The 13,564-nt window shown below is 38.4% G+C and overlaps 2 protein-coding genes across 2 annotated transcripts in view; one reads left to right on the top strand and one right to left on the bottom strand.

Annotated features, from left to right (window-relative positions):
- Positions 1-5,081, top strand: part of LOC128617786 (uncharacterized) — a 10,949-nt gene extending 5,868 nt beyond the window's left edge. The window contains exons 5-9 of the mRNA XM_053640932.1: positions 1-41; positions 1,159-1,263; positions 1,969-2,049; positions 3,457-3,482; positions 3,711-5,081. The exon at positions 1-41 is cut by the window's left edge and continues 4 nt beyond it. Coding sequence (XP_053496907.1) covers positions 1-41; positions 1,159-1,263; positions 1,969-2,049; positions 3,457-3,482; positions 3,711-3,836 — 379 coding nt within the window. The 3' untranslated portion in view covers positions 3,837-5,081. The remainder of the gene's footprint in view (positions 42-1,158; positions 1,264-1,968; positions 2,050-3,456; positions 3,483-3,710) is intronic.
- Positions 4,964-13,410, bottom strand: LOC128617785 (uncharacterized). Its single transcript, XM_053640931.1, has 6 exons — positions 13,230-13,410; positions 11,368-11,591; positions 10,914-11,052; positions 7,290-7,400; positions 6,213-6,262; positions 4,964-5,089 (listed from the first exon to the last, which is right to left on the bottom strand). The coding sequence occupies exons 1-6, from the start codon at positions 13,264-13,266 to the stop codon at positions 4,964-4,966; spliced, it is 687 nt and encodes a 228-aa protein (XP_053496906.1). The 5' UTR covers positions 13,267-13,410.
- Between the last annotated feature and the right edge of the window lie 154 nt (positions 13,411-13,564).

Raw genomic sequence — 13,564 nt, 5'->3', positions numbered from 1 at the left:
AACCGAATGGGGAAATAACGGCCCTCAGAAGTCTGGAAATGGTACACTGACTGCATGCTAATACACACAAGCCATAATCCGAGTAAACCATTTTGTACCCACTACACACTCATCACTCATCAGTCCACTGTGGGCGTGTCCCAAATCACACTCCCTATTCAGTGTATAAATCCCATGGTGTTTACTGTAGAGAACGTTCATTGTGAAACTGAAAAGAAAGACCTTCACTTACATCTTTTTAATGAAACACCATCAACAGAGCATTTTTTTTTAAATTACATGCTGAATTCGGTCAAAAGTGAATGTTATTCCCCTCTGCGTTGCATTTTCCCTTTCATCACTGCGTTGCAGTCGCACCACACTAAAATCTAATCACTGTCTAATCACTACTTGTGGGTGTGGCTGTAATTCAGAGACTACACTTCTACTGCATTGAACTGTCAATCATCACATTTTTCAGAATTAATAGTAAAACATGATATAATTATGAACAGGAAGACTGAAGAAACAGAACGGAGGAGATGCACCAAATTTGGTGTCAGTAAATCAAGTCGTTGCTGAACTGTTGCCTCACTTCCTGTTTGACAGTTTGGGTTTTTTTTCGCATATCAAAAATGAGAGAATTTTGTTTGGGTTGCTCTCGCAATGCTATGAGACCAACCCAAAGTACATGGACGATCGGACAAAATCTTTATGAGAGAAAGCAAAAACAAACAAAAAAAAGTGTTTTTGAAATAATTAAAAGTGTTTTCGACTTCTTGGTTGTCAAATCACAACTTAGTTGCATTCAAAACCTTCCAAGTAATCAGGAGAAAGGAGAATCCTGATTTGATGTTGAGTGACTCTCAAAGTTATGAGCAGTTTTTACTAATTTGTGAGTCATAGCACCATCTAGAGGCGAATTTAGAAACAAAAGTCTTTAGGCTGTGTTAACTAGCTTACAAAGTTTGGTCTGAAAATGTCACAGTGTTTAAATAAAATAAAATAATAATAAATTAAAGCGCTCACACATGAAATTCTTAACTGTACACCAGGTGTTGATTAGGAACATTTAATTTTTGGCTTCTGTTGTTTTGTATAAAGGTTGTTGTGCTTCAAAATTTATACATGTTTGTGTGTGTGTGTGTGTGTGTGTGTGTGTGTGTGTGTGTGTGTCAGTGGTGCTAGTTGCCGTCCTCTCTCTGTGTGTGTTAGCCGTGGTTACGGTCGTTCTGCTCTCGGTGATCATGTGTCTGAAGTTCAGCAGCAGAAAAAAACTGACAGGTAAAATATTTCATTGCAGCATCAATAAAAATATATATTTCTATTTAATTCATCTAAAAAAAAGGGGGGGGGGCACTGAAACTTTACATATTTAATGAAGTACAGAGAATGGTACGCTTACCTTATAGCTGCAGTCTGTAATACTTAAAGGTGCTATAAGGAAGATCAAATAATAAATCTGATAAATATACATATAAATATAAACATATCTAACACAAAACTGTGATTTGTCACAGTTGTTTACTGTTTACAGTTTTTTCTGGCCTTGAAAAGTAAACCCCGCCCATGTATGTCAGAGCCGCTTAGCCCCACCCCTTTCCCCTTATAAAGCAGCTCTCAGCAGAATCACACCTATTATCAAACATGTACACTTTTACTGACTAGAACTCTGCCGCATAAGTAATTAGTACTTTCTTTGACTGTACATGTTACCCAGAATGCACCGCTATACGTGAGTTTTTTTTGTTGTTTTGTTTTGCTTTTTAATGGAAGCTAAAGCAACTGATTTAACAAGAATCATCAGCACACCACATCCTTAGCATCTAATATACGTAGCTACCGTAGCAGTTATTACTGAATACGTTTAAAAGTAAAGACGACGAGCGTGCAGTAAAGCAGCGATGAACTCTCGCGTTAGTTTATAGGAGTTTTCATAGCTGTGGGTTATAAATGTTTGACTCTTTATGTTTTGATTGTATTTATTAGTCTCCACGCCAGAGGAAAGTGTGCTGCGGCCGCAGAAGAGACGCGCGGGCGGCGCTGAAGCAGTGACGCTTCAATCAGCAGGTCAGAGACTTTAAATCTGCTAACACTTTAACGAGGAAGCTTTACGCATGAGGATAAAAAGTTACACTTATTTAAATTCTCTCAGTGTGATGAGAAATTCCGTGACGTTTATTTCAGGCTTTAATAATAAACAAATAAATAAATAAACAAACAACCCTATGTTCACACCCTAGCGAGCCGAGCGACAGGTAGGATAACGTTCATTTCCTTCGTACCTGTGCGACACGATGCCTTCGGAATTCTGGTTTTCTCACTGATATGCAAATTAGCCATGATTTTAATGGTAAATGGCACACTTATATAGCGCTTTTATCCAAAGCGCTTTACACACTGTGTCTCATTCACCCATTCACACACACACTCACACACCAATGGTAGCAGAGCTGCCATGCAAGGCGTTAGCTTACCATCGGGAGCAACTTGGGGTTCAGTGTCTTGCCCAAGGACACTTCGACATGTGGCGTCACCCGGGCCGGGAATCGAACCACCAACCCTACAATTAGTGGACAACCCGCTCTACCACCTGAGCCACAGCCGCCCCAGTCTTGTGGGCGTGGCCTGTCCTGTGTATTTTTAAATAGTTGCATTGTAACCTATATACTAAATAAAGAACACAGTAATCAGTGTTAAAAACTCGACTCAGTTGTGTTAGAGTTTTCCCTGTGCTTGTCTCGGGTCGTAACAGTCACACACTCCGCTTTTTGCTGATTTGCTGTTAAAGAAGCAGATGTTTGATGATTTGCTGTTAAAGAAGCGATTAATCCGAACGATAGTCTCAAGTGATTCCTGGAATGAATCCTACAGTGTGTGTGGTGCGACGTTTCTTCCCTTCCCCGCTCACAACGTTAGTTCCCATTTACTGGAAGAAAATCTTTCTTCGTTTTATCCTGTCACATACGAGCTGTCATTAAATGCGTACAGAGACATTAGGAAGAAACATGAAGCTGGGAAGGAAGTCGCAGAGATCGCTGGTGTCTCTGGTGAGTGTGTGTGGCTAGAACAGTTAGCTTGCTTAGCTAAGACGAAGCGGAGTGTGTGACTGTTACGACCCGAGACGAGCACAGGGAAAACTCTAACACAACTGAGTCGAGTTTTTAACACTGTGTTCCTTAATTAGTATATAGGTTACAATGGAACTAAAAAAACTATTTAAAAATACACAGGACAGGCCACGCCCACAAGACTGAAACTACAACACACAGGAGACTCGTAACCTGTGAGTGTGAAGTCCAGAATATAAAGAGTTAATGAATAGGAATTAATTAATACCAGTAGTGTGTAGGGTGTAGGGCAGCATTCTGGGCACAGGGCTTGTAGAGCACTGACCTGTCTGTGTGTGTGTGTGTGTGTGTGTGTGTGTGTGTGTGTGTGTGTGTGTGTGTGTGTGTGTGTGTGTGTGTGTGGCAGATGCACTGAGGAGCTGTAATGATGAGGTGAGTGCTGCTTCCTCACTTCACTTACCTTGTATTAAAGGTCATATATAACACAATCATTTAATGAAGTTGCAGAAGTATTGGCACCCTTCCTTCAAAATAAGCAGAATAATAATCATAAAAAACACATTTGTAAACACAGTTTTGAAAACATTTTTACACACTGTTTGTGTGTGTGTGTGTGTGTGTGTGTGTGTGTGTGTGTGTGTGTGTGTGTGTGTGTTTCAGATCCACTATGCGTCATTGGGGAGGCAGAACTGGAGAGCTCGAGGCTGGAATCAGCAAAGCAGGCAGCAGGTCATTTATTCCACACTGCTGCTGACTCCTAAACACACACCTGCACACACACCGTAGGATGGACACACACACACACACACCACAGAACACACACACACACACCTACACACCATAGAACACACACACCCACACCCACACACACACCACAGAACACAACCACACACAGACACACACACCTACACACCATAGAACACACACACACATACACACACACACACACACACACACACAACTGCACACACACACGCAACTACACACACACCGTAGAACACACACACACACACACACACACACACACACACACACACTCACACACGATTCTGAAGTAAATTAGTTAATCACAAGTTAAATAACGTTAATAATGAGATGTTTCAGGGCTGTAATGGTGTTGTTTCCAGGTTATAGAATAATCCTCTAATGCAGCTTTAACACAGTGGGAGTTTCCCCTGAACACACTCTCACTCACTTCCTCTCAACATCATCAAATTACAGCTATTATAATAAATAAACTACATCCATGAGAATGTAGACCAGTTTACTGCCACACAACAGTACAAACCAACAATAATAACACACATGTATTAATGTAGATAATGTTGTGTGTTTGTGGTGAAGTCACTTTGTTATAATCATTTCATTTTGAATGATTTATGTAAAAACCTCTGGGGGTTTTTTCTGGAAAATGAAACTGAAGACATGAGTAAAGGAACTGATAAACAGTCTGGAAAATCAGGGAAAGTCCTGAAATCCCTCTTTAATTCATGCATCATGAATCAGACATGTGTAAACACAAAGCGCTTTATTTATTCACTTACAGCTGATTTATTATTCATGAGCATGGTGTATTTATCCACACTGTTGAGGCTTCAACACCACAACAACGCTACACGACAGCTTTAAACACTGACTCTTTAAACACGCTACATGTACAGTCTATAGAAAAGGATTTAAAGCTACATATATGCTTTTCTTTAAGCTACAATAAAAATATGCAAATGTGGCAAACATCATAAAATAAACTGATATTGAAAATGAAGAAATGCTTATGTGGGTTTGTTATAAGTTCTTGTTCTCTCTCTCTCTCTCTCTCTCTCTCACACACACACACACACACACACACACACACACACACACACACACACACACACACACTGAGAAAATTATGTAGTAAGCAGATGTTTAGCTTAAACTCTGGGACTTTTGGTGCCCTTTATGGCGACAGTGTCATAGGTGACGTGGTTAGGAGTTGGAGTGTGTCTCTCCCGAGATGTTCCATTGTGTCTGAGACTTGCATACTGCAAATCTGCCTCCTACAAACACACACACACACACACACACACAAAACCCACACTATTTAACAGAGGTTTCAAACTAATTACAAACTAAATATGCATTTCACACATACTGACATATATTTTAGTATAAAGGAAATATGTCCATGTTTATATGCGAAATATTTTTGCTTGTCCACATGGGGTTGGTTTGGCTGGAAAACAAAATTCTGACTCCGAATGCCAACAACTTCCAATCAGAAGACAGTAATTATGAATAATCATTTATAACATGAAAGTTGAGTCATTTCGAGTACTAATTCATGCACTAAATGCTAATTAGCTACTGAATTAATATATTCTTATTATTTTTTATAGTGACTCTTTTTTTCAGTGACACCGTGTTTAAATACACCCAATAACCAAACCACACATTCCTTTATATTTTCTAGACGACTGTTACTGTTAACACACAGACTAGAATTTCTGATACCTGTGTTTATCCACTGTTAACCATTGTTTGTGCTTTTGATAATCTATAATCTATGAGAAATATTTATGCCCTGACCTCGCTAGCTTGTTTTTCTTTTAATTCCCTCGTGCTTGTTTTGTCTGGTAGTCTTTTGACCTTGTGTTTCTGTAACACTCATGGAAGTTCCCTGATAAAACCATTTGCATGCTGGATAATATTAGATTAAGCAGGCTCATGCCAAGAACGTTCAGAATAATCCACGATCGTTAACATTTAAAAATAGCTTGCAGCTCATTGGGCTGCGTTTCAGTTCAGCTCTAACTCACACAGGATAGACTGAATGCAGTTTTAAACATGAACTGAATTTGAACTGAATTTGTCTCTTGAATTGACTCCAGACTGATGTAATTAGCATGCTTGTATCTGTGAAATGCTAATCATCCCCTTGACTTTTTATTAGCTATCAATAAAGTGTGTTGTTATGTTTCCCCTTAAAAGAGATAAAAAGTCATCTGATCATATTCGAGTTGTGCTGAGCCTAAAATCCAAGGTCACGATTGTAATTTGTTTGGATTATATATTTTATATACTTACTGTAGGGGTTTATTTCTAATAATGGAAATTATATATTAAAACTTATAGTAAAACTTAAAAAGAGTAACGTGACATGGTTAAAACGTGCTGTATTACCTTCATGCCATTGTCTTTCATACACTTCATACAGGAGGATGAAGGAAGTCCTGGAAAAAGATAAATTCTTATAAATACTTATAAACTCAAATATAATTCAACTCAAAAATAGTACACTTCAAATATACCACCAACTCAAATATAGTTCAGTTCAAATACAGCTCATAGCAAATATATATTCCAAACTCAACTATTGCTCAACTCAAATGGTAATCAAGTATATTTAACTGAAATGTATTTCAACTCAAATACAGCTGAACTCAGAATATCTCAAATATAGTTAAGCTCAAATATGTTTGAACCTATATATTACGCATCCCAATTATACAGTATTTCAACTCAAATATTGCTCAGCTCAAATGTAGTTTAATTCAAATATTGTTTAATTATAATAGAGGTGAAAGGAAATAGACTATTTCAGCTTACATACAGTCATTAAGTTAAATATAGTTATTATAACTATAAACAAGTACGCATTTAATCATAAGCTATTCTGTAAACAGTATATAGATTCAGATGGAATAATAAATTAAGGACAACAACAATACAAGTGGGTTGAATGTACAGTATGAAGGGAGCATGGAGTTAAATCATAAATTGTTACATACTCCCTTAACAAGTGCACTGGATAGGTTCCAGATGTAATTTATTACACTAGGTACTACACTTTCTTTAGCAGAGAAGCCAAATCCCTTGCTATTGGGATATCAAGTGCACTAAACTGGGTGCGAGAGTCATAATTCCATACAACTTGCAGTAAGGCCTTCAATCCAAAATGGCTCCCTACTCTGTACATATGGACTAAACACTATGTAGTGTACATACAGTATACGGGACATTCTCTTTTGGACATAAACTGAAGCTATTTTTTTAATACTAAAGAAGTAACAGAATTCAATATTGCTTGTTCATGGAGATATATTGCACTTAGTGCACTAGATAAGGCTTTAGGGAATGTTATTTCAGTGGCAGCATTCATGCAAATTCAAGCCAAAAATATCATGTGCTGAATCTAGTGTTTCAAAGGAAAAGAACATGACAAAGCCTTCCAGAGAATTTCAAGGTTTTGCCTCTCACCTTGTTTGTAGACGACACCGAGGCAGAGCATGAGCATGAGCGTGAGTGCACAGCAGACAGAAATGAGAGGCGTCCAGCACTCTGCACTACCTGAAGTGTCATCCACCGCATCTGAAACAAAACCACAGCTTGTCGTGAGTGAACAGGAAAGGAGTGAACCTGCAGAGGCTGTGGCTGGAAACTGTTTACTAATTCGGGCATTTCTCAATAAAACCAGAGCACAATGCCTGAGTCTGAAAAAAGCCTTTTATAAATGAATCGGGGTCTCGAGTTTCGCTATGATTGGAGTGACTGAAAAAATGGTCTAATAGACATGTTTTTAAATGTTTCAGAGAAACTGGTGGTCTTCATATGAACAACTGACAGTTTCATTGCCCCTGAACAATAGACCAGGAAGAAACATCACACCGATTCTGCCTTTGACAAAAGTAGAACATATTGAAATCATTCTCGTGGCTGGATCAGGACACTGTCACAAGGTTGTGATGAACTTTAACAGGGAACATGGCAAGCACATCACACACAATGCTGTTTCCAAACTTATGAACAAATTCAAAATGACTGGAAGTTGGACCAACCAAGAAGTGGACGTCCACAAACATCCACTGATGAAGGCACAACCGACGTGGTGTTGAAATACATAGTCCCCAACATATGGAGTCTTTTGGGACACCCTGTAATGTGTGTGTGTGTGTGTGTGTGTACATGATTGAGTCCAGGTGTGCATGTCCAAGTTTCATGAGTCCAGGTGTGCATCAGTAATCCGGTGAAGTGTGTGTCTGGAGTTTGTAGGCCACAATGTCTCTTGGGAGTTGTAGTTGAATGCCGTTGATATGACAGATGGCAGGTTGAGCGTGTATGTGACATCAGTGATTCTTTACAGACTCTTGAATGGTCCAATGGAATGTTGAGACAGTTTCTTGTAACCCCAGATGTCTTTGGTGTAGAGCCAGACTCCATCACCTGGCTCATATAGGTGCATCTCACCCCAACATCAGTCTGCAAATTCTTTATTTACCTGGGCTGCTTATTTGAGGTGTTGGTGGGTGTCGTGCCACACATGTTTGCTTCACTGAAACGACTCATCAACTGCAGGGGAGTCTGTGGGATTGTTATTCCAAGGAAATAAGCGAGGTTGGTAGCCTAGAACAGTGGTTTTCAAAGTGGGGGCCGCCAGGGGGCGCCAGGGGGGCCTCAACAGTTTGGTGTGAAAAATAAATTCTCACTTTCAGACAACCACACACACAAACAATCAATTCCTAATGTAATGTAATGTAAAGATGTAAGATGTAATTATTAATAAAAAAGGGGGATATATTCAGAAGTCTGTATTTTTAATGTGTTTTAAAGACATCATGCAAAAGGGGGGCCTCGGTCACATGTTAACGCCATTTGGGGGGCCTTGACCCGGAAAAGTTTGGGAACCACTGGCCTAGAACACACTGGAATGGAGTGAGCTGTGTGGCAGAATGGCAGACCGAATTCCGGGTATTCCAAGGTTAAGAACCAGGCCTACTCATACTGATTAGGGGCACAAAATGTTCTTAGGAAGAGTTCAATCACTTGGTTCTCTCTCTCAACCTGTCCACAGGTTTTCAGGTGATAACCCGAAGAGAGGCTGACCGACAGTCACAATTTTTTCCATGGAGCACAGTTAAAAATGAGCTTGGCTCTTTGAAAGGCTGAGGATAAGCCGGGGAGCAGAATCTGGTGGAGTGATTTGGAATATTTCTTTCTTGTAGGACAGTGAAGGGGGCTGGTTGTTCTGGGGCCATGTCTGTTTCTGAGTCCACCTTGCAGTTTATATTGCCCATAAACTGGGACCATAGTAAAAGGAACTCTTCGCAGTGCGCTTGAGGAGGGACTGGATGACAATGTGAAAGGGAATTGGCCTTTATGTTCTTTGAGCCAGGACAATACAAGAGGGGAAAGTTTGAGAAGAACCTTGCCTGTCATGAAATCAGTATTTTTAAAGTCTTTATATACTCCAGGTTCTTGTGGTCTATGTGGATCATGAATAGATATTTAGCACCCTCCAGTCAGTGACGCCACTCCTCCGGCATGTTTGAGCACCTGGATTACATGGTTGTCATCTAATATTCTGAGCCATTTACAGAGTACCTCATTAATAAGGCACTGGAGAATTTCATCACACAATACTTGAACTTGCCAATGGTGGTGTTAAAGGCTGTTTTCCACTCATCACCCTCACAGTTACATGACGTGACAGCTAAGAAGCCTTGAAGAACCCTTTTCGAAGAGTGTACAAGGTTAATGCAGCTAACAAGTAGTGGAAGTTAGAGAACATACCTAAACAAACAGCATAATGAAGACCAAAGAGTGATAAAAACAATCTGGGACAAAGTTCTGTAAACGTATCAATCTTATCTTCAGTATCTATCATCTTCAGTTGTTCTTTAGTTATGAAAACTTATTCAAAACTTACTCAAAACTTTGAAAATCACACAGAGTAATATTAAATCCATTGTTAAAAAAATGAAAAGAATATTGCACAACTGAGACTTTGCCTAGAAGAGACCGTCCATCAAAAATCAGTGACCAGGTAAAGAGGGTATTAGTCAGACAAGCAACCAAGAGCCCTAGGGTAACTCTGAACATGATGCTGCCACCACCATGCTTTACAGTGGGGACGGAGTTCTCAGGGTGATGAGTAGTTTTGGGTTTCCACCATAGGTAGCAGTTTGTGCCAAGGCCAAAAAGTAAAATTTCGGTCTCTTTAAACCAGTGAAACATTTCCACATTTACTGAGACACACGCATGTCTTTCTGGAAGCTCCACATGGGATTTAATACGGCTCACCATTCTTCCATAAAGTCCAGTGTTGTGAAATATCCAGGCTGTTGAAAGTCTGTCTACTGCAATCTGCAGAACCCAGATTTTGTGAACAGCTTTCCCATCTGTGCTGTGGATCTCTTCAGCTCCTTCAGAGTTACTGTACCCTTCACTTCCCTGAAAAATTTGACTAGTTCAAGGGGGTATATAATTATGGGATAGGGTTAAGGTTACTTATGGGTTCTAGAGTCCTGTTAACCAACTGTTAACCATCCAAAGAACACCTGAGGCACCCCTTTTGTTCTAAGACTGCATAAATTCAATTGGAAACCATTGGGAAGTCATCTTCTTACTCCTTACACTCTTAGAACAAGAGTGGTTCCTCAGGTGTTCTTTGACTGTTTAACAGTTGTAAATTTTTAAAGGTTCTACTCAGAGCCTTTTTTTGAAGGGAATTCTTCTTCTACATTTAAGGGTTCCCTCATACAGACAAACTAAAGACTTCTATGGCGTGTTAGAATAAAACGACCTTTCACAGAAGCAAGAGTTATGGGTTATTTTGTAAATTTCCCAAAGAAGTTGTACTCAGGAATCCTTCTTCAACAATAGAACAAAAAAAAAACCCTAATAATTCCCCAAATTGACCAATTAAAGAACTCTTTAGGATACTAGATAAATGTTTTTGTTTCTAAGATTGTAGTAAACTGGTGTAGGTGTGGAAATGCAGTAATTAATACCCTAGAGGTGCATAGGGAGTAAGGAGCTGTATCCCACATACGCTTGTAGTACACTTGGAAAATATATTTTTATAGATGAATTCTCTTCTCTCACCTGTAAAGTTCAGATGGACAGCTCTCGCAAAGTTCACACCCTTGTTGTGTTTGGCACCACAGTAATACAGGCCGATATCAGACTGTCTGATGTCCTTGATGATCAGACTCAGAGAGACACCGAGGCCATGTCCTGAATTCTAATTCGTAAGTGAAAGCAGTAACTAACATGTTTCATGGACAATCCACAACATTAAATGTAACTTTAAACAGATCAAATGTATGATGTGTCATTGTTAATACAAATAAAAAGATAACTGGTAAATTGTAGTGGTATAAAAGGAAAATCCCACCTATGGACATGCTGTTATAGGAAAATAATCAACTTCATCACTCACAGTGCATTATGGGTAATACACACTCCTTCACATGCTGAAAATGCATCAGCATTTGAAAAGAACATAACATCTAACGAGACGTTTGATTCAGAAAAAGCATTCAGAAAAAAAGCTTACATTTCGAATAAGTGGCTGGAAGTGTTCATGATCTTTGTTGTAATTCTCTGCCAGCTCTTTATCAAGATTTCCTTTCGTGGCTGACATTATCATCATGAGCTCGTCGTTGATTAGCCGGTACCAGCCCATCTCAATGCTAGGGGAGATGTTGCAGTGCAGTGTGATGTTTTCTCCTGGTCTAACAATCACAGCAGATGAAGAGCTCAGATCTCTTCTAAAGATGCCTAGAAAAAAAACCCCATAAACTTTCATAATTTTTATTATCAAATTATTATGTCCGAGTTATCTTTGTTGCATTTGTGTCTCTTAAGCCTTTCTTTGTCTTCAGAAATAAAAAAAACAACAATAACAGAAACCTGAGAGAATAATAAGTGCTTACTGAAGACCTTTCATGACCCAGATTTATCCTAAACACTTTGCAGAGACCTTTAAATTCTTTAATGTGCACAGTTATTATAATATATTAATTATATCATTATATTATATGAACAGTGGCACATATTTGAGTTGAGACCAAAACACAAGATTTTTTTGGCCTTGTCCCAACCCAACACTGCTCATCACCCTTAGAACACCGTCCCCACTGTGAAGCGCGAGGGTGGTAGCATCACCCAAAGCAGGTAAAAACTCGTACATCTCTACTTTTACATCTTTTATTTGTAAATATTTTTGCAAGCTATATTAATTTACCCCAATTCAATATTATGGGCTACAGTATATGGGTTGCATGTAGATTCATTACATGTAATTCTAATAAAGTCCTTTTTAGTTCCAGGTTGTAATGCTACAAATGTGTAAAAGTTCAAGGGGGAGGGGGTGAAAACTTTTGCAAATAATAATAATAAATGCCCTGTGATAATAATAATCATCATCATCATCATCATCATTTTGAAAAGACTAATGCAACACAAGTTAATAGTATCAGTATAGTAATAGTGTTGAACTTAACAGTAAATAAACACACATTAATAGGTTGATATGAATTATTGAGAAATTATACTGAAAAATAAAACTAAAAATCTGTTTTCTGCTGTTTCCAAATCAAAAGAGCTTCACAGACCAGATCCATGTAAAAGTAACACAATAATAAAACATAAATACACAAAATGTATATTCACAAAATGTAAAAATACAAACATTTTAAAAAAGGTTTATTCTGTGACTTCACTGATACAGTCATAATGTAAAAAATGCCAGCCAAGATTATATATATATATATATATATATATATATATATATATATATATATATATACATATTTACATTTGTTGCAATAAATAATAAAAAATCTTCTGTAATAGCGTCAGCATTATTGAATGCATTGTTGCTCACAGTCCTGTACATATATGAAAAAGGTTTGTCTGTGAGACAAAATGAATTGTTTTCCACTTGTAAGATGCAGCAACAGGGTCTCAATCAGCAGTTCTCTTTCTTTAAAATGTCAAAAGTTTGTGCCCCCACTCACCCGTTCAAATGAACCTCGTTAAGGCGTGTATTGATGTAAAATTCAGCGTGTGTAATTTATGTCTTATTTAAAGCATGACACTTTCATACCGAGCTGAAGCACTCGAGACGTAGCAGCCGTAAAGACACACTAAAGAAAAGTCCGCATTTATATCATGATTAAAAATATATCAATTGTTTTAGATTATTTTGCTATTAACATCTTATTTATGTCTTATTAGGGATGCGAAATATTTATGCACATTTAGGCTTAAAGTAAAATTATCAAGTAAAATTAATTTTAAAAATATTTACATAATTAAGCTGAGCAGCTAAAATTTATTTACAATCAATCAATCAATCAATCACCTAGACAGTCAATTAATCAGTTATCAATGACTGACAATAATCATACTCACTGAATAACAGCATCAGCAAATACACACATCTGCACATCTCACACCACTAATCTGTACCTGTGCCTCTGTGTGTTTATGTGTGTGTCTCTCAGGGTTCCCTCTATCTGTCTACCTCACCTTCCTCTGCTACCTTCTTCACTGTCTCTCTTTCTCCTCCCCTCCATCTCTCTCACCAACTACCATTTCTCTCTCTGTCTCTCAGTTCTTCTGTGCTCTCGCTCTCTCTTTCGCTGAACTGAAACTTGCAACTATGGAAATGTTTAAGGGTGTGTGTGTGTGTGTGTGTGTGTGTGTGTGTGTGTGTTTTACAGAGAGACATACAGGTGGATAAATAA

This window comes from Ictalurus furcatus, chromosome 14 (assembly GCF_023375685.1).
Source record: "Ictalurus furcatus strain D&B chromosome 14, Billie_1.0, whole genome shotgun sequence".
NCBI lineage: Eukaryota > Metazoa > Chordata > Actinopteri > Siluriformes > Ictaluridae > Ictalurus > Ictalurus furcatus.
This window is presented reverse-complemented; position numbering and strand designations above follow the sequence as displayed.

Coding starts and splice junctions, on each gene's coding strand:
- LOC128617785 (XM_053640931.1), bottom strand. CDS start 13,266: ATGTGCAGATGTGTGTATTTGCTGATGCTGTTATTCA. Junction 11,053..11,367: donor TCCAGCCACTTATTCGAAAT/GTAAGCTTTTTT, acceptor CTTACGAATTAG/AATTCAGGACATGGCCTCGG. Junction 6,263..7,289: donor CGGTGTCGTCTACAAACAAG/GTGAGAGGCAAA, acceptor ATCTTTTTCCAG/GACTTCCTTCATCCTCCTGT.